General features: G+C 38.3%; 8 protein-coding genes across 17 annotated transcripts; 5 read left to right on the forward strand and 3 right to left on the reverse strand.

Moving 5' to 3' along the window:
- Positions 1–2728: 2728 nt before the first annotated feature.
- AT3G14960 (Galactosyltransferase family protein) lies at positions 2729–5002 on the reverse strand. The gene is made up of 7 exons (NM_112358.4): positions 4490–5002; positions 4175–4327; positions 3991–4073; positions 3797–3896; positions 3584–3697; positions 3336–3478; positions 2729–3228 (listed from the first exon to the last, which is right to left on the reverse strand). Exons 1-7 carry the CDS (start codon positions 4837–4839, stop codon positions 3140–3142), a joined length of 1032 nt encoding a protein of 343 aa, NP_188114.1. The 5' UTR covers positions 4840–5002; the 3' UTR covers positions 2729–3139.
- Positions 5003–5958: 956 nt separating this feature from the next.
- AT3G14970 (RING/U-box superfamily protein) lies at positions 5959–6621 on the reverse strand (the record flags this gene model as incomplete). The annotated part of the gene is made up of 1 exon (NM_112359.1): positions 5959–6621. The coding sequence occupies one exon, from the start codon at positions 6619–6621 to the stop codon at positions 5959–5961; it is 663 nt and encodes a 220-aa protein (NP_188115.1).
- A 78-nt stretch (positions 6622–6699) lies between these two features.
- Positions 6700–12413, reverse strand: ROS4 (Acyl-CoA N-acyltransferase with RING/FYVE/PHD-type zinc finger protein). 6 transcript variants are annotated; one of them, NM_001338143.1, is made up of 10 exons: positions 12012–12413; positions 11841–11910; positions 9432–11762; positions 9088–9205; positions 8688–8770; positions 8262–8503; positions 8052–8138; positions 7758–7857; positions 7353–7554; positions 6700–7288 (listed from the first exon to the last, which is right to left on the reverse strand). In NM_001338143.1, the coding sequence occupies exons 3-10, from the start codon at positions 11697–11699 to the stop codon at positions 6819–6821; spliced, it is 3570 nt and encodes a 1189-aa protein (NP_001326245.1). In that variant the 5' UTR covers positions 11700–11762; positions 11841–11910; positions 12012–12413; the 3' UTR covers positions 6700–6818. The 6 variants fall into 6 exon arrangements, with proteins under 6 accessions (NP_001326245.1, NP_188116.1, NP_001326246.1 ...); NM_001338146.1 differs by lacking the exon at positions 11841–11910 and having other exon boundaries at positions 6714–7288; positions 9432–11404; positions 11540–11762; positions 12012–12408; NM_112360.3 differs by lacking the exon at positions 11841–11910.
- On the forward strand, positions 11998–12216 carry AT3G14981 (uncharacterized protein; the record flags this gene model as incomplete). Its single annotated transcript, NM_001125157.1, has 1 exon — positions 11998–12216. One exon carries the CDS (start codon positions 11998–12000, stop codon positions 12214–12216), a length of 219 nt encoding a protein of 72 aa, NP_001118629.1.
- A 1850-nt stretch (positions 12414–14263) lies between the features above and the next one.
- On the forward strand, positions 14264–16859 carry DJ1A (Class I glutamine amidotransferase-like superfamily protein). Of its 3 annotated transcripts, none has more exons than NM_112361.5 (8): positions 14264–14418; positions 14523–14723; positions 14998–15147; positions 15242–15427; positions 15519–15599; positions 15766–15966; positions 16082–16222; positions 16312–16859. In NM_112361.5, exons 1-8 carry the CDS (start codon positions 14398–14400, stop codon positions 16507–16509), a joined length of 1179 nt encoding a protein of 392 aa, NP_188117.1. In that variant the 5' UTR covers positions 14264–14397; the 3' UTR covers positions 16510–16859. The 3 variants fall into 3 exon arrangements, with proteins under 3 accessions (NP_188117.1, NP_001030698.1, NP_850588.1); NM_001035621.1 differs by having other exon boundaries at positions 14288–14420; positions 16312–16765; NM_180257.1 differs by lacking the exon at positions 14264–14418 and having other exon boundaries at positions 14477–14723; positions 16312–16765.
- A 223-nt stretch (positions 16860–17082) lies between these two features.
- On the forward strand, positions 17083–19343 carry RIP1 (cobalt ion binding protein). The gene is made up of 4 exons (NM_112362.4): positions 17083–17597; positions 17769–17866; positions 17951–18016; positions 18375–19343. The coding sequence occupies exons 1-4, from the start codon at positions 17209–17211 to the stop codon at positions 19007–19009; spliced, it is 1188 nt and encodes a 395-aa protein (NP_566496.1). The 5' UTR covers positions 17083–17208; the 3' UTR covers positions 19010–19343.
- A 269-nt stretch (positions 19344–19612) lies between these two features.
- AT3G15010 (RNA-binding (RRM/RBD/RNP motifs) family protein) lies at positions 19613–22905 on the forward strand. 2 transcript variants are annotated; one of them, NM_112363.4, is made up of 2 exons: positions 19613–20950; positions 21494–22905. In NM_112363.4, the coding sequence occupies exon 1, from the start codon at positions 19732–19734 to the stop codon at positions 20944–20946; it is 1215 nt and encodes a 404-aa protein (NP_188119.1). In that variant the 5' UTR covers positions 19613–19731; the 3' UTR covers positions 20947–20950; positions 21494–22905. The 2 variants fall into 2 exon arrangements, with proteins under 2 accessions (NP_188119.1, NP_974317.1); NM_202588.2 differs by having other exon boundaries at positions 19613–22905.
- mMDH2 (Lactate/malate dehydrogenase family protein) lies at positions 22629–25137 on the forward strand. Of its 2 annotated transcripts, none has more exons than NM_112364.4 (7): positions 22629–23269; positions 23396–23569; positions 23721–23889; positions 24036–24097; positions 24187–24308; positions 24479–24596; positions 24692–25137. In NM_112364.4, exons 1-7 carry the CDS (start codon positions 23027–23029, stop codon positions 24827–24829), a joined length of 1026 nt encoding a protein of 341 aa, NP_188120.1. In that variant the 5' UTR covers positions 22629–23026; the 3' UTR covers positions 24830–25137. The 2 variants fall into 2 exon arrangements, with proteins under 2 accessions (NP_188120.1, NP_001078156.1); NM_001084687.1 differs by having other exon boundaries at positions 22956–23269; positions 24479–24602; positions 24697–25136.
- The last annotated feature ends 1230 nt before the right edge of the window (positions 25138–26367 follow it).

The following is a 26367-nucleotide window of genomic DNA, read 5'->3' on the forward strand; positions in this document are numbered from 1 at the left end:
AGGTAGGAGACGAAGAAGATCAGCGAGTGACACAAAAAAATAATTTAATATGTGAGTTTAATTAAATTATTTTATTTCATGCCAACAAAAAAAAAGTGATTTATACTTTTATGGTTTGTCACATTACTATGTAATACAACATTAAGTAGGAAATCTTATACTATAAGGATAAAATTAAGTTCGATTTTAAGAGAACATTATAGGTTGTTATTGATTGTCATCAGATTTTGGTTTAATTTGTTCTTTTGTTGTTATTTGTAAAAGAATTTCACGAGATTTTGCTTAGTCAAATGAAAACTAGTGTCACTATGATCTAAATTTTGCGATTTGAGAATAAATTTAGGATTTGGTTTTAGCTATTTTAATAATATTCAATTCTTGACTGAATCCTTCTCGTGGCTTGCGCTGCGACTATGTCCACGCTACAACATAACACTCTATGTATGTCTCTATACACAATTATAAAATGTGAACCTTCATAAAATCGGCTCTGATTATTTAACACAAATAATTGGAAATAGTACTTGTTGACAAAAAATAGTCCCCCTACTGCTTCACCTTCACGAGACAGTTTTCATTTATTTTATCTTCTCTTTCTCAATTTCGAAGGAATGTCTTATCATTAATTTAGTACACAATAATAAAAAATATATATATAAATAATCTGCTAATCCAACTTTGTTTTATTTGGTTTTACGTACCACTTGATAAAATCCTACGTGTGTCACATATGTAACGCATATATATGGCAATTCACATAAGCAAGCGCCAAGGCGCATGCAGAATCGTTTCATCTACGTATCGGTCATGTAGATATAGCTTACCGATGGATCGGTTAAGTTTTGTTTCTTTTGTATATGCCCACACGCTTTAAATACTTATGTCCAACACTTCTGTTATACAGTATAAAGATATAGATTGCAAAAAAAACAAAGAAAAAAGATAAAGATTGTAAATCATTAAAATTGGCCTACTTAATTCTTAATTCACAATGCTCGCTTTTTACTATTTTAACGTGAAATACAGTGGTTGGTGTGGGTCTAATAAATTTGAATATTTGATCCTATTGACACTTGGGAGGCAATCTCCGAGTAAAGCATTCACAATACTATACACATTACACACAAATACATGCATGCACACATATATATGTGTGTTACTAGAATCCTATATATGTATATTTACAGCTGTTATTACTTATTTAGATGCGTAAAAATAAATGCAAAATACATTTTTAGATAAATATACGACCATGAATATTTACTTGGTTGGTAGGTTCATGGACCTACTTCTAATTAGATAATGGAGGTTGTGATTAACATGTCTAGATTTTGTAGTAAGAGTGGGTAAGTACGCACTTAATTCTGTAACAGAAAGTTACGCATTTAATTGGCTAATACTATAATATTCCATTCGTTTCGTAGTCAGTCCATTTCACACACAAAAAATGTCGTTTCAACATTTTATTTTTGTTTCACAAAGAGTATCATTTTTTTTTTAATACAGATTTTAAAAGTAAATCTCAATTTTTATCTTTATTGATTCGGCTTATTACTTAGAGAGAAAAGGCTATATAGTGTGTTACTAAATGGTAGAACATAATTTTTATTCTTTTTTAAAAAAAGAGAATAGAATTTGTATATTTTTAATTTGTGTGAAACAGAAAATATTATTTGATGTTTTAACAACAATGCATACTGATTAATATATATATTTTGCAACAAAAACAACAACATAAATTAGTCCTTGTTTTATACCAACATTTTACGTAAACAACTAAACATCACTAATTATTTGAAACCATAAACACAATTCGGATTTAAATAACAAAGTATCTACGCTTCATAATTTCGAAAGTATTTACGTGTAAAAGAATATGTGATGAAATATGTATGTAAATGTTTAGGAAGGATCGAATTTTGAGAATTCATCGGATGATTGACTTTGATTCGAGAGTGTTTCGAATAATATTAGATTTGCTGGATATTAGTGAATTTTGTAGTGAACAATTCAACCACTAATAGATAAAATAATGTTAATTATGCTTCTCAATTGAGACATAGTTTTCGTTGGATTATTCTGCATAAAATGTTCACCAAAAGTTCCATATAGTCGGTTCTATATAGAATTCGGAAGGATTAACCATTCCTCAATGCTCAATTAGAGAACTACTTAACACTTAAACACATACTTTGGTAACTTTAAAATACAATGGTGCTTTTCTAACGACATTCACCCATAACTAATTTGGTGTGTATATCTGATGGTTTTTAGTGAAGCCATGACGTTTCTAAATATGAGGTAAGACTAATCATATCATTGGGCAGCAGTGTAAGATGGGTCCTGATCTTGTTCTTATTTTTATAGTAGTGTGGGGTTTGACAGCTTTTAACTTGCTTACACAAAGATAGTTAGATTCCAACTTTCTCTTATGTAAAAACCATAACAGACCCCATTTTTTTGGCTACTTCTACTTTAGTTTTTAAATTTTCGCAGACCCAAAGAAAGATATTTAACAAATATGATAAAAATTCTCAATCTTAATGTGACAACATTTTTATAGGAAAAAAATACTTCACGGACAAGTAAACATCCTAACTTTTGGTTTTCTTTTAGTAACAAATATATTGATTAAGACTTCACGACAAATTAAATGCCAGCTATATTATTGTCAATAGGTTCATGTAATACTTATTAGTTGTCTGGTTGTCAAAAAAAAAAAAACATTCTCTTAACTTTCGATCTCTCATTTCTCCCTTTTCCCTGTGTAAGCCTTTAAGATTCACATAAAATAGTATATTTATGTATGAAATTCTCAAACTATGTAGCTTTGATAGTTTCACACTATAACAATGTTTAATCTTATACTTGTACAACAAGGTATCGCCCAAAACTTGTGATACACCAAAATTACTAACCCTAGTTTAAAAATTCCCTAAAGCCGTCTAAGCGAGATCAACTCTCGTTGCTTTTTCTTGCATTCCCACCGAAAATAACAGATCAGAGTAAGTGAAAAGACTTGCACAATCTCTGTGAAGCTACTTCAATGGTGGACATGTCAGAGAAAGAGATCTGCAAATTGTTACGCCTCGGATCTTAGATCATTAAAGAAGAAAATATTAGATGGCAGAATGGTAGATCACTCATCATCCGATGGCAAAGTCGGGCTTTTTGAGCAGCTCTCTAGCATGTGAAGTTCCAACATCCTTTTCTCTGGGTTACAGAGGCCTGCACCAGTAACATTTTCAATCCAAATTGTGATCAATTGTTGTAGAAATGCTTATGCAGTGTGACTTTAGATCCATTCTTCAAGACGGGGACGGAGAAAAACGAACCTGAGCATTTTGGTATATCCCAAACAGCAATGGAGTATGGTGAGCACTCTGGTTCACAAAGGGTGTGAAGGTTCTCGTGGTTAACGTTCATTGCCAGCATCCACGCACCTATGGTCACGTCCTCATTGCTAAACATCCTGAAACTGTAGTTTGGGAAAAAAAATTACCTTGTGAAGATGAAGTCCTAATCGAAGTATATCACTCGTGGAGAGTTCAAAGACAAATAATATTAAGGGGACAGAACTTGCCTGTTGTTCTTGAGGGCAACCAAACTAGTGACAACATCAGCAGAAAGAGCATATATGGGGCCATAAGCATGAAGAAAGTACTCTTTCCCGAGCAGATCTGCCAAAGGTTCATACCTGCAAAATTCCAACCAAACCACAAGAGATTTTCTCAAAAGGATAAGCATGATTCGAGTGTTCTGTTAGTTGTTCATTATAAGTTGTTTCTATGCTTACCATTTAAGCTTTGGATCTGTGAAAACCGGACCTTTTTTCATGCATCCAAGGTATGTCTGCGAGTGACCCCGCTCTTTAGCCAACAGTAAAGACAAACGATCTGTGAAGAAAATAACAGCCTCTTACCAAATCCAGAACTTTACTGAGAACACAGATTGCAAAAACCAGAGAACAGAGAAATGCAATCAAATTACCTGGCCTCAAGTATATATCATCATCAGCTTTGACATAGAATTCTGAATCATATAGTGCATATGCAGCTTTGAAGAAAGCCAAACTACACAACGAAAACACATAAACAAAGACCATGAATTAGAGCCTTCCGAGTTATCTATCATATGAGATATGAATAGAAAAAGAATTAGTCTCTAAACTAACGTTTTGTAGGGGAGCTTACTGTACTCCTCCTCGATATCGAGCAGTATAAAGTCATCGTACATTGCAACTTCGCTTCTCAGCTCAACCATTTTGGCCTCGTCTTTGGTTTTGCCTATAATAAATCTAATGGCTAATCCTGTTGATTCTTCCAATCTGCAAAGAACAATGGTTTTTTCAGTGAGTGTACTCAGACGATTGCTAAATTCAGTCTTTAAATGATGCAAAAGTTCATTACTTTGTGACAAATTGATTCCAGAGAATCCTAAAGCTATAGCAGAAATGGATCGGACGGTTGAGAGAAGGTTGAATCAGTACCTTCGAAGGCCTTCGGGATCGGACGGCATCCATGTGTTCCTGAGAGCTCGTCTCCGGCCAGCAGATCTGAATCCGGTCTGGATTCCGACGAATCCCATCACTTTGTGCCTCTTGACTTCGCCATTAACGATACTATTACCAGCGACGTCCCAGACGATTTTAACAGTCTTCGGTGGCAAGTTGGTGAGGCAGGACCGGCCAGATAACCGGAGACCAGGGAAAAGGATCGTTGATAATCCGAAAAGGAAACCGGTTAGACCGATAGCGAGAGAGGTGAAGACGATCAAAGGCGTCGATCGGCGCGTGAAGAATGATGGACGCGCGTGAAACAGCTTGGGAGAAGATGACATGATTTTGTAACGACGGATCCTCCAGCTACGGCGGATCCACTTTCTCGGAAGCGTTTGTAACGGTTTTTTTGTTTTGTTTTGTTTATTCAGATCAGGTGGATCCGATTATCGGATTCGGGTCGGATCCTTTTGAAGGTACACGGATTTATGTGTATGTTTTGTATGGAAATTGTGAATAAATACAATTTGAGAACTAGGGGTATGACTAAATACAATTTTAGAACATTAATGATAACAAAAGTTAGGCAGGTAATTAATTAATTTGACCCACAAATGAAGACTCTTTTATGTGAATAAATACACAAATTAAGTAGATAAGAATAAATAATAAAAATAAAAACAAAATAGATAAGAACAGCATTCTTTGATAATAAAAAAGTTGATTGTGTTTTACTTGCTAAAAGTTGTTAGTAGGCAATACTTATTTTGTTTACTAGGGGATGAGGGTTGAAAACTCTCACCATTGGCCATCATTAGGTTACATTCACTTGGATGAATATATTGAATTCAAAGGACTATATATAGAGAGTACTGTACCGAATTTAAGAGACCATTTTTCTCTATTTTGGGAAACCATCACAATAGAATCTTGTTTTTTAAGACGGTTCCACTAGTCAAAGGCTCAAAACAAATGAAGACAAATTACAGTATTTAACTCAATGATGAAAGATGTTGAAATCGTTTTCATTACTAAGACATTACATATCGGAGTTGTTTACACATAATTAAGAGTTACAAGAAACGGCAAATGCAATATCTTAAACTAGAAACTTAACAAAAATTACATAGAAAATGTTCTTATACCCTCTATCAAGATATTTGGAAATGAATACACTTTCGATATCACTCAAAACCCTACCAACTAATTACTAAATCTTACCAAATCGTTAACAATTGTTTTAGTTTCTATAAAATCTCTAACAATCTTTTTTAAATCATCAGAATATCCTTGACCCCCACCAAATTTATTAGATCCACAAATCAATAAAACAGCAATGAAATAGCTTGATGAATCATATTGTACAGAACATTCAAATGCATAAAGGAAAGAAAAAATGAAAGGATTACGTAAACGGTAAACGAAACTAACACAAATGGTTGAGAGATGGATTTTAGGGTTTAGGTCGGAAACATGGCACGACACACCGGACAAATCCCACTACACCTAAGCCAATCTTCACCACACGTGCGATGAAACACGTGAGAACACGGCATTCGACCCGCAGCCACATCCAATCCAATCCGGATCTTATCCATGCATATCACACACCAACTTTCATTCTCAACAACAACCGTCTCCAAGTGTTGCTCCACCGCTTCATTGCTCGCCGGGGCCACCGCAAGTCTCACATCTACATCATCATCATCATCATCAGGAAACCTCCACACAATAACATTGATGACTACATCTACCTCTTTCACGTTAGAGATCTTATCACACTTCTTTAAATCAAGGATCGCATCAATGAGTTCTGTAACAACATCAATATAACGAGGGGCTTTAATCAAATCAAGAATGTGACAGACAATGACTTGTATTTGCTCCCTATCTCCACTGAAAAGCAATCCTTTATCAAACTCGTGAGTTCGATCAACGAGTAGAGTTTCAAGATCGAGAGGATTTTCATCTTCTCCATCTGAATTTACTTCAGGGGCAAGATTGTAACATAAATGAAACTTGAACATCAAGTTTTGGGTTCTGCCAAAATCGCCTTCATCGTTATAGATCGGATAATAGTAAACGAAGCTGTCGGGGTCTGGATTGACAGCATCAAAAACCATGATTTGTTCGGAAAAATGGGCGTTTTGATATTTGGTATTTAGGGTTTTGAGGCTTGATAAGACTTGAAAATGAAAATGAAAATATAGAATCCTCTTTTATGCGGTTTCCTTATCTTAGTAGGGTTTTCTTTCAAAAAAAAAAAAGTGACGAGAGGATATAGAGAAAGAAACGATCATAGTTTTTTAGTCTAATAATATTATTCCGAATCCTGAGAGCTATCAGAGTCAAGCTGTTCATCAACACAAAGCAACATCTCATCGCTAACATTATTTACTACTCCTAGTCCTAGACCACTAACTTCTTCTAAAGCTGCAGAGGAAGAAGAAGCCCTTGTCGTTTCTTTTCCTTCTTCTGATAACTTTGATACATCTTTCTGCAAACATTCTTCTTCTTCTTCTTCTCCTATAGAGACTACTGTTGTTTTATTTGGCCTATCATTGGCATTGCTGTCTCGGCTTGGGTTCTCTGTTTCTGAAGTTGGTTCTGTTTGATCGGCTCCGAGTGGTACGGGGAAGCCTGGGGATGGCTCATCATCTGAACCTGCTGGAACCATCTGATCACAGCTCTCAACTTGGGTACTCATGGGAGACCCGGCTTTGTCTAGACCTGGCTCTAGATCTGCTTCTTTGTTTGATGGGTTATTGCGTTCTTTAGAAAGACATACACCTGTACAGGAGCAAAAATCAAATGAAGTTCGTTCGAGAGAGAGGGAGAGAGGAGTTGGCTTTACCTTTCATAGTGCTGGGTTTTGTGCTCTCGTATAGTGTTTTCTTGAGCAGAGTTGTCCCAGGGAATACCATCAAGTTTATTCTTTTGAGAGCATCACGCTCTTCATCATCCATGGGTTTGAAGCCAAAACCTTCAGTCCAAGTTTCCACTAAACTCGGCAATGCAGCTACCACAAGCTTCTCCACTTTGAGAGACATAAGCATCTGCAGCCAAAACCAATGAATAGTTTTATCTATTGATAGCCCAGGGATCAAGACAAGACTGGAAGAGAGATCATATGAGCTAAGGGATTATCAAGGTCAGCATATGAGCGGTGCTGTATGTCTATCATTGTACTAAGTTTAGACATTATTAATGTGGATGTAGCTTCAAGAACAACCACATGGTTACATTCTAAATATCGTACCTCTTCAATGGCAGCCACGAGGATTCTACACATGCCCTGTCGGCGATATTTGCTGCACGTAGCTACAAGAGGCATCTCTGCAATAGTTACTCCGTGCACCCTGGATATAGTAAAATGGGGTTTATATGTAACTCGTTCCAGTGGATGGAAGTGAAAGAATAGTTCTAAGCATCCATTTGGTGATAGTGTCAAATTTTGTTTCATTGCCTGGAGGTTCTAGAAGACATACCAAACACTTTGATAGCCATGAGATTACTGTTTTTTCAGCATGAATTCGAGTTTCTTCATACTAACCTGATAGATGCTACTGAGATCATCACATCATCCTTTTCCACAACCACTGTGTAAAACCCATCAAAGTCTAACCGAGCAAATGTTGACCTTTAAGTGCAACAAAGATTCAAAAAAGGTAAGACAAAGCGATGAAAATGAAGAGCAGAACTGAAGGTACAGAAGTAACAAACAGAAATCTAAGTGTGCAAGCTAATGACAAAAGGACGTTACCCCCAGTTGTATAGCACATGAGGTATCATGTCAATACCAGTTCTTGGATCTACCATAGACAGAAAGCTTTCCTCCATAATTGATAGGGCAACAGCTAATTTCGAGTTGCATTCAGCCTTCAGCGCCAACCTTCGGGCAGAATGAACCATTCCATCTTCTTGAAAACATTTAAGAATTGACCAAGACAGACCATCAGCATTAGGGTTAATGATCCCAACACGAGAACTAAGACCATTGTACACCTGCATTACACGAGCTACTTAATGAGAACCTTGAAAGTTGTGAAGCAGCTGTAACATGCTAACATCTTCTTTGTTTATATGTCAAAGAGCCCAAGAGCAGCGAAAAATATACTATTATTCTCAATGTAAATTTAAAAACTACCCATTAGTTGTTTAAGTCACAGTGACTAGGTATGATTAATACCTTCTCGCAATTTTTACCACAAAAGTAGGTCTCTGGAAAAAGCTTTCTGCGTTTACTTATCCCTTGCAAACATGTTCCATGATCTGATAACATAAAGGTAACAATCATCAGCCAAAGTGGATTTCATACCAAAATAACTAATGTGGGATCCAACTGTCGCGAGAGGCATAACTCCAAAAGTGAGTTTTACAAAGTGTCAATTACTAAAGAAAGAAAATTGGAGAAGTGCTGAGCCTGGCAGAAAACCACCATCTACAACTGTTACTGATGAACAGTGACATCAATCGTGATAAAATCTCAGTGAGACATGATAGAAGAGAATTCAAATCAGGGGTTTCCTTTCATGTGATAAAGAAATAAATCATAGTTTCTAAGAGATTGCGAGCTGTAAGATGATTACATTTATGCGCACACTGGGAACATTTAAAGTCCTGAGAGCGTTCAGCATTATCACTAACCAACTCGCTGCATATCCAACATGTGCAGCTCGAGCAATACCAACTTCCTTCAGGGAGCACCTGGGTAGAAAAAGCAAAAGCAATACAGCAACTCTCTTTAGAGGGTACCAATTTAAGGTAAAATATCCTAGTTATACTAATGCCGTGTAAGTTACTAGAGTTGAATTAGTAAGAATCACAGAATCAGCCAAGAAGTTTCACCCATGTGTATGTTTTGCAAAGAGTTAATTACCGGGATAAATAATAGTTAAAATGTAAATATACCCTGGAATGAGTCAGACAATACCTGCATTGATAAGCACGCCTGATGGAAGGTAGATGGACAATTATCACAGCAGATCAGCTCACCCCCATCACCACAAACTCCACAAGAATCATCATTTGGATCATCATCAGAGGCTTTCTCTAATCTCCATCCATTTCTTCGCGCCTTATACTCAGCAGACCAAGCTTCCAGCTGACATGAAGCGAAAGGCTTTCCTGACCCCATGAAAAGATTCAGACATGGACAGTTCTGGTTAAATCCAGCATGGTTCTTGAATTCAGAAAGTGACACAGTCTTGTTGCAACATGTACAAACCACTCCATCTTTAGTTACCAGGCCTGTTTTTACCACAGTATCATCATCTGGATCTCGTAACTGGATTACTTCGTCTCTAGAAATTACTTTGGTAGCTATCAACCATGATAAGACAGTTCTAGGACCCAAAATAGACCAATTTCCTTGAAAAAAATGATTTTCCACATTGCTTGAGCTTCGGGGAAGCAACCTGCACCCTCCCCTATTGTTTCTTTTCTTTGTTCTAGCCTTTGGCTTCTGTGTTTTCTTTTTCTGGCTTGATCTGCTGAACTTACCTTTGTTTCTGGTTATTGTCGACCCCATAAGGTCATCATCTTGAGTATAGTGCTTCCTAGCTTTCTTTCTTCCTTTCTTTGAATTGCAACATGAATTATTCATCTTCTCATTCCTCAACCTTTCATCCCGACTTCCCTTTGAGACGAGGTGAATGTTGCCCATCTCTTTATCCTGGAATTCAAAGCTATTGAGAGAATTAGAATCTAGTGAATCATGTTGGTCCAAGGAAGCTGGTTTGATATCGGATATTTTCTTTGATCTTCTGTGTAAGTTCTTTCTCATAACACTTTCATGCATGTCTTCTGCTATCAATTTTGAAGCTACAATGCCCTTGCTAGCCTCCTGCTCATGAGTCCCAGAGATTTCCTTACCAATTATGCTCTGCCTCTCTAGTCTTGAAGAAACTTTTTGAGAGGAAATTTTAGTTTGCACCTCAAGATCTGAATGTATCTCTTGGTTAGCATCCACGTCATGAACAAGATGACTGCCTTCAGATACTGTCAGCACACTTTCAGGACAGCCTGAAATCAGGTTCAAACAAATTGTATCTTCTTTCTTCAACTTGTCTGGATTTGAATTCCTTGCAACTTCAACTTTATTTCCTTTTCTTAAAGAACCAACTTGCTTAGAAATGAAGACAACAACCACAAAAGGCTCTAAGGCACTCCACCAAAGTGCCCGTGTGTTAGCAAGATTTAAATTTTTCATGTTCTCCTCGATGTCCAACAGTGTAAGAGAGAGATCGGACCAGAAGTCATTAATACCAGTCCATTTCTTAGTACCAGTATCCATTAACTTACGATCAGCTAATAGGATCCCACCCAATGCTTTCCAAGCTGACCCAAATTCACGAAATTTCCGTCCCTCTGGCGATATGTAAAATGTGTCTACATGTTTCCTACCTGCTGATCTTTCGCGCTTCTCAATTTTCCATCTGGCAGCAGTTAGAACCTTACAGACATACTTGTAGAGAAGAGGACGGGGGTCCTCTTTAGGATCAATCTTTAGGCAGGTTTTAGACATAATTAACTCATTAGGAGATACTTTAGATCCGTTGTTCAACTGTAGCGGGAAGCAAGCCTTCTCACTATGCGGCGTAGAAGCACCTACAGAGATCATTCTGGTTGCGAAGCTCTCCTGAGAAACAGGAGAGGCAATAGCTTTAAATTCCTTTCCATCGCATTTGTCCAAGTTTAGTGACTTACACTTTCCAGACACAATGCCACCCAGATAAACTTCTCTTCCCTTTACTATGCTGTGCTTCAACAAATATGAGCTAGTTGAAACACCCTTGTTAGATGATTCAACTAAATGGAGAGGTATCGTCTCTCTAGCTATGTCCGAAGTTGGAAAACCATGCAAAGCAGATCCCTTTTCGTCCCTTGCATCCAAATGCTTATTACCTGAAAGCTTCACTCTCTTAGCTTTAGTGTTAAAATCTGAACCATCTCTTGAAGCAGATGCCTCAAAACCTTGTGGACATGCATATCCACTAGTTACCACAGAGTTGGAACTCAGAGAGGAATTGACATTCTTACTGGAATCACATTCGAAGTTAATGGCTCCAGTAACGAGACATCTTTTAGTAGTATTTCCAGGATCACTTCCAAAGAAAACTTCTCTGAATATCTGATGATCCTCATATGACCCTTCAAAGCAGTCACCTCCTAACATCTCAATCTCAGCTCCGGGAAGCATCTCCACAAACTAACTGCATATTCCACTTCACCTTAACTTAAAAGGAAGGTTGTAGATAGATACCTGCAATTATATAAAGTAATGAATAAACTCACAGAACCCAAAAGTTTGGAACTCGACATCCTAATCCAAAACACATACCCATAAGCGGAAGCGGATTCAAAACAAGATAAAATCAGAGATCCTTCTAGAAAGGCCAAAACTTTGAAGCCTAGAGCAAAACGATAGACCAGATTTCATGAAATTGAGATGTTATAATGACTAATTACATCCAAAAAGAAAGCTCAAAAATTGGGAAATGCAGGACATTACCAGCATGCAGAATGAAATCAGAGCTGTGAAATCGGAGAAATGGCTTCTTCTCACTGAAATAGACTCATTTCGTCGCCCTTATCCTCTCCAACCGCAAGTGGGAAACGCATTTTCATTCCATTTCACGTTCTCTGCACTCACACACTCTCTCTCCTTGATCTCTATCTCACACACAGAAAGAACAACAATTTGTCTATCTTTTTAGCTTTTTCTATAATTGTGGAAGAAACCCACCTCTGATTCGGTGTTAAATCTCTCAACCAAAATTCATCAGATAGATAAATTCTGACGAACTTTTTTTCACCTCTCTGAATCTGCCTCTATCACTTTGTTGTGCACAGTGTGTGTATACTTATTATTGGCTATTTCTTTCTCTTCTCGTTTTTTTTCTTTTTTTCTTTTCTATAAATTGTGTGCTGTCACCAAAAAGGCATCTTCGTGTTTTTATTTTATTTTTCCTTCGTTATACTGAAAAAGTCATTCTTCATTTTTCACCTTAAGATTCTGTCTCCTCTCTGATAACAACGGACCAGCAGTTATAGTATATGGAGTACTTAAATTCGTTTAATTACACAAATTAAAACCCAAATATTCGTCGTTTTTTTCTTCTGTTATCAAATTCTTAATCCTGTTAATGACGATCGTATCACTATAAGCCAATATTAATGACTATGGTTTTAAGTTCTTGACAAAGTTTTTTTTTACTAAATTCGCCACAGACAAAAACTGTTCTGACAAAAATAACAGACAAACTAAAATGAAAAAAAAGGTTAGCATATTTAATTGCCAGGTTTCTAACTGTTCTTCTGTTGTCGTTTTAAATCATTTCAGCTTATGTTTTTGTCCTTTAAAATTCAGTCATCACCGATTGTAACAGGTTTTGTCTTAATATGTATAATCAATATCTGTTAAGTGGATTGGATGCTTTGTAATTTGCGCGGGGAATCTTTACGTGTCTTAACGATAACAAATACTGTACTATCAAATAGGTGCATGCGATGATGGACATAAGTCGTATTTTAACCTATTTTGTTGTGTGAACAGATTAGTTATTGCATGTTTTGTATTAACTATATATAGGAATACGGCTCTGAATCTTTGTTTCTTCTTATTCGATTTTGATATATGAAAATTCCAAAAAGTACATGTACCAGTACGATGAAAACGACTGTGTTATGTGAAAGTATTTGTTTTTAAAAAAAAAAATATTTAGAGGGGATCAATTCTAGATACTTTTTTCATTTTTAAGGTTTAACTATGGTTAAAAAGAAACGATTCTTTTTTAAAAGGGTAGATGGTAGACCTCATTTGCTAATTTTGATCCACATAAGTCAATAACAAATAATTCGGCTCGCTTGCGAAGCTAATGCATGAGCCACGTGTTTTGCTTTATATTTGGCTTTCTGTATTGAGACATTCTTCTTCATCCTAATTGTGAATGGAATATGTTGGACCCAACGAAGCCATCAAACATGGTTAAAACACACAAACATGTGATTTAATCTAGTTTAATTTCGTCTATTACAATATAAGTGAATTTTGACACACATCCTTGGATTATATCTAAAACGTTAAGTTTGTTAAAAACACTTTGGACCGGATAATGGGTATTGATCATTTATTGTTTGTTGCATGTTGGGTTAGAAATTAGAGATCATAACAAAAATCATGATTTCAGGCTGTCCATTTTGAAAAATGTGTGTGTTTGTGTTAATTTGAATACACCGATTCATCCAAAAACCATCTGAACAGTCTCTTAATTAGTTTACCGTGTATATATATCATATTTATGGGATCATATTTGGTTAAGTTTAACTAGTAGTTTCAAATTTCGCGTTAATAGCTATTTGAAAGGGTAGGAGTACTTTTTCGACCGGTTAACACTCCCATATAAAGCCCATAAATTATTGGAACGCTACAAAATTAACAAAACATCTCTTCAGAAGTTCGTCCGGTTTACTCTACTACAAAGTACATGTATCAAAAACGACAACACGTGCTTCCACAAAATTAAGAACCAGGACGTGATGTCGTTGTTGTAATACTTTTTTCTCGCCAACTTCACGCCGTCTTAGTTTACCGAAACCAAAGTGGCTTTTTCTGATTTTATCCAATACAATGACGTGGAAAGACTCAAAAGAAGCTTTCGCCACGTTCCACCAATGAATGTTCGACACGTATCGTCGAGTTTCTTTTTCTTTATGCTTACGTCATCGCACACGTCTATCTTCTTTTGGTTAAAGTGATAAAAAGGAAAGTCGTAAATGGCTTCGTCACTGAGTCTTTCCTACTATTTTAACCCCATTAGTGACACTCCTTTCTTCTCCACTACACTCCATTTCTCTTTCTTCTTGACTCGACCATCGTTTCTCTAATCTCCGCAACTATGGCTTCATTTACGAAAACGGTGTGTGGGGTTTCACGATCCCGAGATCATACTTTTTTCCCTCCTCGTACGTAACGATTTTTTTTTGTGATTATTAATCCAAGGTTTTTTGGCGTCTCTTTTAGGTTTTGATCCCTATTGCGCACGGTACGGAGCCTCTAGAAGCGGTGGCGATGATTACCGTGTTGCGTCGAGGTGGTGCTGACGTGACGGTGGCGTCTGTTGAGACTCAGGTTGGCGTTGATGCTTGTCATGGCATCAAGATGGTCGCTGATACTCTTCTCTCTGATATTACCGACTCTGTTTTCGACCTTATTGTGCTCCCCGTAAGTCTCTCTGCTGATTTAACATTGTCCATTTGTTTTGTTTCTTTGTGTGTAATCTAAGAACTAAGGACAGCCAATAAGTGGATCGATCAATTATCAATTAGCTCACTTAACTAAAGTTTCGAAAGTGATGTTTATAGTTCCTACTAAGAACGATGGTTTTTAGATGTATCTGTTGCAACTTTTGTTCTCTGAAACAACTTCATAGATTCTTGTTTTCTGAAAGATTTCATAATTGTGTTGCTGATATACTTTTTGATATGATTGGGAAAAGGGAGGGCTTCCCGGTGGCGAGACTCTTAAAAACTGTAAATCTTTAGAGAACATGGTCAAGAAACAAGACTCTGATGGCCGACTTAACGCAGCTATATGTTGTGCTCCTGCCTTGGCTCTTGGTACTTGGGGTCTACTAGAAGGCAAGAAAGTAAGTCAGAAGTGATCAGTATATTTCCAAGGGCGTTTATTTATCTTTTTTTCAGGCCTTGTAATGTCTTGTTATTACATGGGGTTTCTTGCAGGCAACGGGTTACCCTGTTTTTATGGAGAAACTTGCGGCTACTTGTGCAACTGCTGTTGAGTCAAGAGTGCAAATTGATGGAAGAATAGTGACCAGTCGTGGACCAGGAACCACCATTGAATTCTCCATCACGCTTATAGAGCAGTTGTTTGGGAAAGAAAAAGCTGATGAAGTCTCCAGTATCTTGGTATGTTTTGTCTCTGCCTCTTTTATCAACCGCTGTGGTACGTGTTCATGTCACCTCCTCGTAGACTTACTTGTTATCCTTTTGAAATCAGCTGCTTCGTCCTAACCCTGGTGAGGAGTTTACTTTTACTGAGCTTAACCAAACAAACTGGTCATTTGAAGATACACCACAGGTAAATGTTCAGTTGCCTCTCCACTTGGCCCTTTTAACATTTTTCCAAGACAGGCTTTGTTTGATCCGTTATACAGATTCCTAGGAACATGCTGTGTTGTAAAGCTTTTGTCTTTCTTGATCAATAGTCTTTTATGAGTCAGAGAGATAATGTTTTCCCTTTTCAGATTCTCGTACCCATTGCAGAGGAGTCAGAGGAAATTGAAGCTATAGCGCTTGTAGATATCCTGAGGCGGGCAAAAGCAAATGTAGTGATTGCTGCAGTTGGTAACAGTTTGGAAGTTGAAGGATCTCGCAAAGCTAAGCTAGTAGCAGAAGTTCTTCTTGATGAGGTTGCAGAGAAGTCGTTTGATCTGATTGTGTTACCTGTGAGTATTGCTAACTTCCAAAATGTGAATATACTATTTAGTCTTAAATTAAATTTTAATATTCTATGATGACAAATAACCAAAAACATAATCCAACTTCTTTGATGAACTACAGGGCGGTCTTAACGGTGCTCAAAGATTCGCAAGCTGCGAGAAGCTAGTTAATATGTTAAGGAAACAGGCAGAAGCAAACAAACCATATGGAGGAATCTGCGCATCGCCTGCTTACGTCTTCGAGCCTAATGGTTTACTCAAGGTGCATAAATCAAACAGTACTAGAATTGTAGTTTCTTGTTCTATCTTTTAAGTCATTAAACTGAGATATAAGAGACATGTTTTGTATAGGGTAAGAAGGCTACTACTCACCCAGTGGTGAGCGACAAACTTTCGGACAAGAGTCACATTGAGCACAGAGTCGTGGTAGATGGAAATGTCATAACAAGCAGAGCTCCAGGGACTGCAATGGAGTTTTCACTTGCCATTGTCGAAAAGTTTTACGGGCGAGAGAAAGCTCTTCAGCTCGGAAAGGCAACACTTGTGTGATTTCAAACAATGAAAGTATGAGAGTGGCTTGAATAAAAAGAAGGCTTTGCCTTTTAGTTATCTCTCTCCATTAGTAATTACTTACTTTATGATATATGACATATGAGCTTGGCTTAGTGATTGGTGTGTAACTTTATGCCTTTATAAATGAATAAACGAGATTTTTCTATGTATGTTGCCGATATTTTCTTTAAACCTCTGCAAGAGCTAGAGGGTGTGCTGGAGAAAAAAATTATTTTATGGAGAAAGATATTTTAGTCACACATTTTCACCAAATTGACCTTACAATAACTCTAAAATACGAATTTGCCCCTATGTTTAGCTTTGGAATATTTCATATTTGTAAACCATTTAATAATATGATTATTACCAATTTAGTGAAAATAAAATCTTCAGTCTTCTCTTCTTGTATAAAAATAGCTTTTTTATCATTTGAAAACAGAGTAATGTCACTAATTTCTTGGCGAAAATGTGTTTATTTGTAACTTAAGGTAAAATAGGGGCAATTTTGTTGAATCTGATAAGATCAGGGGGTAGTACCGTAGATTTCGCTGTCCAGTTCAGTTATGAAATACCTAAAATGCCCTCGACTCATAATCTACTATTAAACCCTCATAAAACCCTTGATTTCATTTCTAGCTCATCTGTTTTCACACTCTCTCCTAGGGTTTTATCTGCGAAGCCCAATCTAGAGCTTCCATGGCGACGCATACCATTTCTCGATCCATTCTTTGCCGACCGGCGAAATCTCTTTCGTTTCTGTTCACGCGATCCTTTGCTTCATCTGCTCCTCTCGCCAAATCTCCGGCGTCTTCTCTGCTCAGCCGGTCCCGTCCTCTGGTCGCCGCTTTTTCCTCCGTTTTCCGTGGCGGCCTTGTGTCTGTCAAAGGTCTCTCGACGCAGGCTACATCGTCTTCTCTGAACGACCCGAATCCCAACTGGTCGAACAGGCCACCTAAGGAGACGATCCTGCTCGATGGTTGCGATTTCGAGCACTGGCTTGTCGTCGTGGAGCCACCTCAGGGTGAGCCTACTAGAGATGAAATCATTGATAGCTACATCAAAACCCTAGCTCAGATTGTTGGCAGGTAAATCCCCAATTCAAAACTCTCTCTCTCTCTCTCTCTCTCTGTGTATGTTCTTCTAGGGATTTTAGGTTAAATAAGTGAGAAATCCACTACTGTGTATGACGGATCTGTGTGTTTACTTAGATCATTTTTGGAGCTGTAACATGATATATCTCGTTTTGGACATTTCAGTGAAGACGAAGCTAGGATGAAGATCTACTCGGTTTCAACTAGGTGCTACTATGCTTTTGGGGCACTTGTGTCAGAAGATCTTTCTCACAAGTTAAAAGGTTAACTCTTGCCTTTGTTGGGTTTTAGTTTTCCTCATTTCTGTGTTATAATCTGCCTTCTAACTTTCTTCTGTAACTCTCCAGAGTTGTCAAATGTGCGCTGGGTTCTTCCTGACTCTTACCTGGATGTGAGGAACAAAGACTATGGAGGTAGGCTTAAGTGTATTATCTGTATCATAACCTGGGTTTGAAATTGGGGTAGTTGCTTTGCTCGTCCATTATACTTTTGCTGGGTTTGAAATTTTCAAGGGAAACTACCTGTTGCTAGTCTTCGCTCTGTGGACTCGTTACTTGCTCCATGCTTTTGTGTTAGATTGACACATGGGGCGACTTCTATTTATAGTTAATTAACATTGTGGGTGCATCTGTTAGATTTGATTTAGTGATATCTATTGTGAGACTGGTGTTGTAGAAGTCGCAGTGATGTTGCTTTGGTGAGAGTTTAAATCTTTCTGGTGATCCTATTAGAGAGTTAGTTTGATGCGTTTTTGTATATATTGACTTTCAGGGGAACCTTTCATCGATGGGAAGGCTGTTCCTTATGATCCTAAGTACCACGAGGAGTGGATAAGGAACAATGCTAGAGCAAATGAAAGGAACAGACGCAATGACCGTCCTCGCAACAATGATAGAAGCAGAAACTTTGAGAGGAGAAGAGAGAACATGGCAGGAGGCCCTCCTCCTCAACGTCCTCCCATGGGAGGCCCTCCTCCTCCTCCGCACATCGGTGGCTCTGCACCTCCTCCGCCTCATATGGGTGGCTCTGCACCTCCTCCACCTCACATGGGGCAGAACTATGGACCACCACCACCAAACAACATGGGAGGACCAAGGCATCCACCACCTTATGGAGCACCACCGCAAAACAACATGGGAGGACCGAGGCCACCTCAGAACTATGGAGGAACACCACCTCCCAACTATGGAGGAGCACCACCAGCAAACAACATGGGAGGAGCACCACCACCAAACTATGGAGGAGGACCACCACCTCAATATGGAGCAGTACCACCACCTCAATACGGAGGAGCACCCCCACAGAACAACAACTACCAGCAGCAGGGTAGTGGAATGCAGCAGCCACAGTACCAGAACAACTACCCACCTAACCGGGATGGCAGTGGCAACCCCTACCAGGGTTAAAGCAGTTGAAGCAGTCGTGGGTTTCCTTTTTAATCATGCATTCTGGGCTGTGTATAGATAATTTGAGGAAGAGAGAGTGCAGTAGCAAGACTTTAAAACTCCTTTTATCTCGAGTGTTTATCAGTCTGGGATTATGTGAGAGAGAATAGCCTAAGTTACTGTGGCATGGTTAGAACTTTTCACTCTTGCGTTTCTTTTTAGTAGTTTATATCCTAAATCGATCTCAAGTTCTTCCTTGTGATGCTTGCTACTCTTATGTCCACTCCTGGTTCTGCATTAAACGGGATTTAGTAACATGTCTCCCACAGGCTATTGTTTTGTGTCTTTCTTTGGCTTCTTCCTAGTCTTAATTTCTAATTCCCCAATCATGTTTACATGGGAATGGGATACTCATATTATAACAGGAAGAATGACAAATGTCATCAATATCATATTTCTTTCGACAAACTTGACAGAACACACAATTTGATGATGAGAGAGAGAAGCGGGTGTGAAGTAACAAGATGGGCTTTGTGTTCTTTATCCCGGCCCATCATTCTAAATTTCAGCCCAAAATGGAAAATCTCGTAACCGTATAAAGCCCTCGCTTCCCTCATATGTTTTTCCGCCGTCACATATTTTCCCCTCTTTTTTTTCGTGTCAGATTCGCTTTCTCTACGGCTGGACTAGAAGGATTAGGGATTTACCGGTGAAAGAATAACTCCAGAGATAAATCTGTAACCATGGATATGATGAAGAAGCGTAAGCTCGATGAGAACGGTAACGGACTCAATACCAACGGTGGCGGAACCATTGGTCCAACTCGATTGTCGCCGCAAGACGCGAGGAAGATTATCGAGCGATTCACCACTGATCAGCTGCTCGACTTATTGCAAGAGGCTATCGTACGCCATCCCGACGTGCTTGAATCTGTCCGATTAACCGCCGACTCTGATATCTCGCAGCGGAAGCTATTCATCCGTGGTCTCGCGGCGGATACTACTACGGAAGGTCTCCGTTCGCTTTTTTCCAGTTACGGAGATCTAGAAGAAGCTATTGTGATCCTTGACAAGGTCACTGGGAAATCGAAAGGGTATGGTTTCGTCACTTTTATGCACGTTGATGGAGCTTTACTAGCTCTGAAAGAACCATCTAAGAAAATTGATGGGCGTGTTACAGTAACGCAGCTCGCGGCATCTGGAAATCAAGGTACGGGTTCCCAGATTGCAGATATATCAATGAGGAAGATCTATGTGGCGAATGTTCCTTTTGATATGCCGGCGGATAGGCTATTGAATCACTTTATGGCTTATGGAGATGTTGAGGAAGGTCCTTTGGGTTTTGATAAGGTTACTGGTAAATCTAGAGGCTTTGCATTGTTTGTCTACAAGACAGCGGAAGGTGCGCAGGCTGCTCTTGCTGATCCGGTGAAGGTGATTGATGGAAAACATTTGAATTGTAAGTTGGCTGTTGATGGTAAGAAAGGAGGGAAGCCTGGAATGCCACAAGCTCAAGATGGTGGTTCTGGTCATGGACACGTTCATGGTGAGGGAATGGGAATGGTGCGTCCTGCAGGACCTTATGGTGCAGCTGGTGGTATCAGTGCTTATGGTGGGTACTCTGGAGGACCACCAGCGCATCACATGAATTCCACACACTCCTCAATGGGTGTTGGTTCTGCTGGGTATGGTGGACACTATGGTGGATATGGAGGTCCAGGTGGTACTGGCGTCTACGGTGGACTTGGCGGTGGGTATGGTGGGCCTGGTACTGGAAGTGGGCAGTATAGAATGCCACCAAGTTCGATGCCTGGTGGTGGTGGTTATCCCGAGAGTGGGCATTACGGTCTTTCATCATCTGCTGGGTATCCTGGACAGCATCATCAGGCTGTTGGAACGTCCCCTGTGCCAAGAGTTCCTCATGGCGGAATGTACCCCAACGGTCCACCAAACTACTGAAAAGGTGCGGTTGTTCTCCCTTGTATATTTTGGGGTTTAAGAGTGTGTTGCATTATCATGATTCATTGCATAGTTATATATTCTTCCCTACTTTGTGGCATATTGTTTTTGCAGGTTGTGCGTAATTTTCTTGCTAGAAATTCTCTGCTATTCTTTTCCCTGTGTCTCTTTTAGTCTATTTGCTTGTTAGTACTGTGTTAGCTACTTGATGCAATGCCTTTAGTCGATGTTTTTTTGCTTGTGTTCATTCCTTTATTTTAACGCATGAAAGATAGCCAGAAAAGTGGCACCTTGAACCCTTTTATGGGGAATGTTTGTGGCATTCTTTCATGCAGTTTTTCTGTTTGTCTTTAAGCTGCTAGTCTGTGCACCATGCTTTGTCTCTCTATCATTTACTTTTTGTAGTAATGAGAGTACGCATGTGATCGTTCCATCTTGAGTCCTTGTTTTCCTTCTCAGTATTTAATCTTCTTCTGAGGATAGCATGAGGTTGATTTCTTTGATAATGCTAATGACCAAATTGAGTTGTGAATGGGTGTTGATTCAGGTTTGTGACAGCATATTGGGTGAAGATGCTTTTTGTGCTTAGTGGTGATTACCTGATTGCAGCTCTTTAATCTCTGGAATGATGAATGTATAGCTGCTTTGACCTATCTGCACTTGACCTGAATGTGCTTTGGTTTCTATAATGAATGATTAGACTAGGATATATTTATGTACTTTTAAATATAGACATACTCGGCAAATGAGTTTTGTTGGTCAGATTAGTGAGTCTTCAATAATATGTTGTATTTTCTCCTACATTGTTTTCTGGTTTATGTCCAGCCACTCTATTGGGCTTCCTGATTGGTGGTTATATTTCTTGAACTTTGATACTTAAATGTTTGTGACTTTTGGATATCTAAACCTTGCTGATTGGTGGTTATATTTGTGACTTTTGAGGACATCCAGACTGGCCCTAGAGGCTATGATTTGTGATTATTGACTAATGATGCCTAGGTAAAGTGGTGCATATTTTGTGACCAGTCATTGGCACTGTACGTGTTTATCCATGTCAAAACCATAACTTGAGTAGTGCTGAGTTTGCATAAAAATGTGAAACATGAAGGTGGTGTTGAAGTCTTGCTGTTATTTCATGCTAAATTGCGACCCAGTTGGTATTGTATGACAGAAACTATGTTCTTTCAAAGCTTAGTGTGGTTATTCCAAGGGTATGGAGGATATATCGAGTTGTTGACTTGTTTAAATTATGACATTATTGTATCGTGAAAATCTCATGGCTTGTGATGTCGAGGTGTTGCTTCTCTGATCCCAAGATGCTGAGTTTGTTTTTGTTTTTTGGGATTTGAGAAAATGATAATGTGTTCTTAGTCTATGGTGGGGTCATTTATTTGTCACTTCGAAGACAGATTTTGATGCCCGAATAGCTCTTCTTGCTTCTTTCTTGGTCACAAACAAAAGACAATTTGTCAATTTGTGTGTTTTAGGTGTAGAAAAAGGCTAGAAAGCTGTCATTGTTAAGCTTGTATAGACTCTTTTCTTGCCAATGACCATTCGTTTTTTTTCCCCTTACATTTTGTCCTTTTTGTCGAGCGAATCTTCAATGTTCCTAACTGAAAACGGAGTGGGCTGAAGAAAATCTCAACAACGGCTGGAGGCGATGTAACTTGAGCTATCGAAAAGGAATGGAACTGCGACGAAACCATGTAAATAATAATAATAGTGTATTGTTGTTCTTTGGTATATTTTCACACACACTCTCTTCTGTAACTTACAAAAGAATATTCATAATCACGTTTGAATAGCTCTTAGACACAAATGAGTTGGGTTATAAATTAGTAATTAACAATGGCATGTTACAAATTAGACTAACAACATTGTAGCAAATCAAGCCGATTATATTTTATTTAATTAGTAAAAGATTAACACAACAAAAGAAACCTGAAAATAGTTAAGTGGAGGGCCCCATGACCACTAACAAAAACATATAAGCTCTTTTCGTTTTGTTACTCTCTCCATTGAATTCTGTCTTGATCACTTTCGATTCTCTCAAAAAATCCCATAACTTTCCCAACGAAAAATGTTCCGATCAATGATTGTTCGATCTGCTTCCCCAGTGAAGCAGGGTCTTCTCCGCAGAGGATTCGCCTCTGAATCTGTTCCCGATCGCAAAGTCGTCATCCTCGGTGCCGCCGGTGGGATCGGCCAGCCACTTTCTCTTCTCATGAAGCTTAACCCTCTCGTCTCTTCTCTCTCCCTCTATGATATCGCCAACACTCCCGGCGTTGCTGCTGACGTCGGTCACATCAACACCCGATCTCAGGTACCCGATCGCTTCCATGTTTTCATCTTCGGTCTAGATTCGATGATCGTCCACGATTTGCTAATTGTATTGGCGATAATCTGTAAAATCCTTGTCTTTTATGTGCGATTGTCATGTTTCAAACAGGTTTCTGGGTACATGGGTGATGATGATTTGGGGAAAGCTCTAGAAGGCGCTGACCTCGTCATTATTCCAGCTGGTGTCCCAAGGAAGCCTGGCATGACCCGTGATGATCTTTTCAACATCAATGCTGGCATTGTCAAGAACCTCAGCATCGCCATCGCCAAGTATTGCCCACAAGTAATCATTCTCTCTTCTCTCTGTTTTTTATAATTAGATATTACTGTTTGTTCACATTCACTAAACAACGTAGGTTTTGCCTTGCTTACTCTTGATCTGGTATATAACCAAATGAGTGAGATCTTTGTAAATTTATTCTTTGTTGAATCAGGCACTTGTCAACATGATCAGCAACCCTGTGAACTCCACTGTTCCAATTGCAGCTGAGATTTTTAAGAAGGCTGGTACCTATGATGAGAAGAAATTATTCGGTGTCACCACTCTTGATGTTGTCAGGGCTAGGACTTTCTATGCTGGAAAATCGGATGTCAATGTTGCAGGTTCCTCTTATTGTCTTTTCTTGGCCTTTTCCTAGGATCTTTGGCTGAATACTTACCACTTAGTTATCTATCTGCTTCAAACAAGATATTAATGGTATATGTTGTTATAGCTTCTGATGTTTAGATTCGAATGCTTGCATATGCAGAGGTTAATGTTCCAGTTGTTGGTGGTCATGCTGGCATCACGATTCTTCCTCTCTTTTCTCAGGTTACCTATCGCCTTTTCTCTTTCTTGTATACTGCTTATCATTTTGGTCTGTTTTTGTTCTCAAAGTGTTTTGTTTAATGTATGTATAGGCTAGCCCTCAAGCCAACTTGTCGGATGATTTAATCAGGGCCCTCACAAAGCGTACCCAGGACGGAGGGACAGAAGTCGTGGAGGCAAAAGCTGGAAAGGGTTCAGCTACATTGTCAATGGCGTAAGTTCATAAATGTCACTTTTTGGGTTCCGCAATGGTTGAAAGATACCGCCATTACACACTTTCTGATATTGTCACATCACAAATTGTTTTGTGCTATCTCCTCTTTCTGGTATTCTTTGAGTTATGTCTTTTGATTGTTCTCTTATGAAATCTGCTTTCTGTGGAAGCTATGCGGGAGCACTCTTTGCTGATGCATGCTTAAAGGGACTCAACGGTGTTCCAAATGTGGTGGAATGCTCATTCGTCCAATCTACCATCACCGAGCTTCCTTTCTTCGCCTCAAAGGTAAGAGTACCAAAAACTATTAACCATATCAAAATCACCAAGATTATATAAGTCATGATGTTCATTTAACCCCTTGTCTCTTTGTGATTTGGCAGGTAAGACTGGGAAAGAACGGAGTGGAGGAAGTGCTAGATCTAGGGCCACTCTCAGACTTTGAAAAGGAAGGCTTAGAAGCCCTCAAGGCAGAACTCAAATCCTCTATCGAGAAGGGCATCAAATTTGCCAACCAATGAGTTTTTGCATCTTGAAACTATTGATTTTGGACTAAACTTTAGGTTAATGTTTGTCTTTCCAATTTTCCGGTAGAGTTGTCTTCTTCCTCTGCGGATTTTATAATTTCCCTTCAATAAATTCTCCATTTCTGCTCTTGAGGAACCAACCATTGGGAACTCTGTAATAAAAAGAACAAGCTGTTGTGCTGCTATGTTGGTTATGATTCGTTTTCCTTTTTCCTTATTGTTTGCTAGAAAAAAGAAAGAAAATAATAAATCGTTGTGAGTTGCATTATTTGGGCAACTACTACTACTATTCATAAGTTGCAATTTATCTACCCTTGCAGTATATAATTAATTTACAGACAGATGAAAGTGTACTTGTTGATGATATTTGTTGGATCACGAGCCTTTCTGTCTTTATGATTTTTTAATTTTTTCTTACTTTGATGAATAAATTGATGTGAAAAGAAGTGTGAGAGTGTGATAGGACATCATGTCCCTTCTCAATGTCTCACCTTTTTTATTTGTTTTACTTCTCTTTTTTTTGTAAACAAACAAAACTAATGTGGAAATAAAAGACTTATTAGTAAGTTCATAAATAAATTTCATACGATTTAATAAAAGTTATCAATATTTTTGTTTTTATTTGAAGACATTTTTCTTATTGACAATGTATTTATTTAGTTTTTTTTTGAAAAGGGTTATTTATTTAGTGTTTTCAAATCTATCTTGTGTAAATATGAGTAGATAAACACAAGAACAACAACGAAAATATGAGTAGTAAATTAGATAGCTGGCTAGAGACCCTTCGAAAATGACAAATAATATCGAACAAAACAAAAATAATTTTGATAGCGAATGGACAGTGAAGGTGTTTAATACTTATTCATAAGAAAGAAAGAAAAAGTAATCAAAATTTTATGTTTTTGAGAATAAAGGAAACATAGAGACAACTGATTTTATACAAGTGATCCGAATGGTACTATCGATATATAACATACGACAAAAAGCACGAATTTGCCTGTAAAGGGTAATATCGTGATTTCGTTAAGAGCCAAAGGGTAGAGTAGGTGAAGTGTTAATGTTAAGTGGAGCAATTTGTCATCTGTCGCCACGTCATCATGAGAAGCCATGTCCTACGTGCCAATTCGATGTTACGTGTCTTTTCTCTCTCTATTCAAAAATTCGGAAGAACTGATTTTCTGTTATTTTCTTGTTTACTCCTTATACTCTTAAAAATAGGCAGATCGGACCCCTATCTTTCTATTTCTATAATTTGACCCATGATTCACACCCAAATTGAATAATATAATGAGAATTTTGACTAAATGTTTAACCAACCAATGAATTGGGTGGTCATCGGGTCGATTGGAAACAGAGGAAAGTATACATTACATTTTTGAGATGCATAGTTTAGATGTTTATATACTATGAAATCTGTTTCATTTTTAGATCGAATATTTGACAACAAATTATTACTACGATACTAGTAATTGAATTATTTCACTTTTAGAATATTGACCATCCTTGAAACTTTTTTTATATTCTTTTTCTTT

Source organism: Arabidopsis thaliana, chromosome 3 (assembly GCF_000001735.4).
Source record: "Arabidopsis thaliana chromosome 3, partial sequence".
Lineage (NCBI taxonomy): Eukaryota > Viridiplantae > Streptophyta > Magnoliopsida > Brassicales > Brassicaceae > Arabidopsis > Arabidopsis thaliana.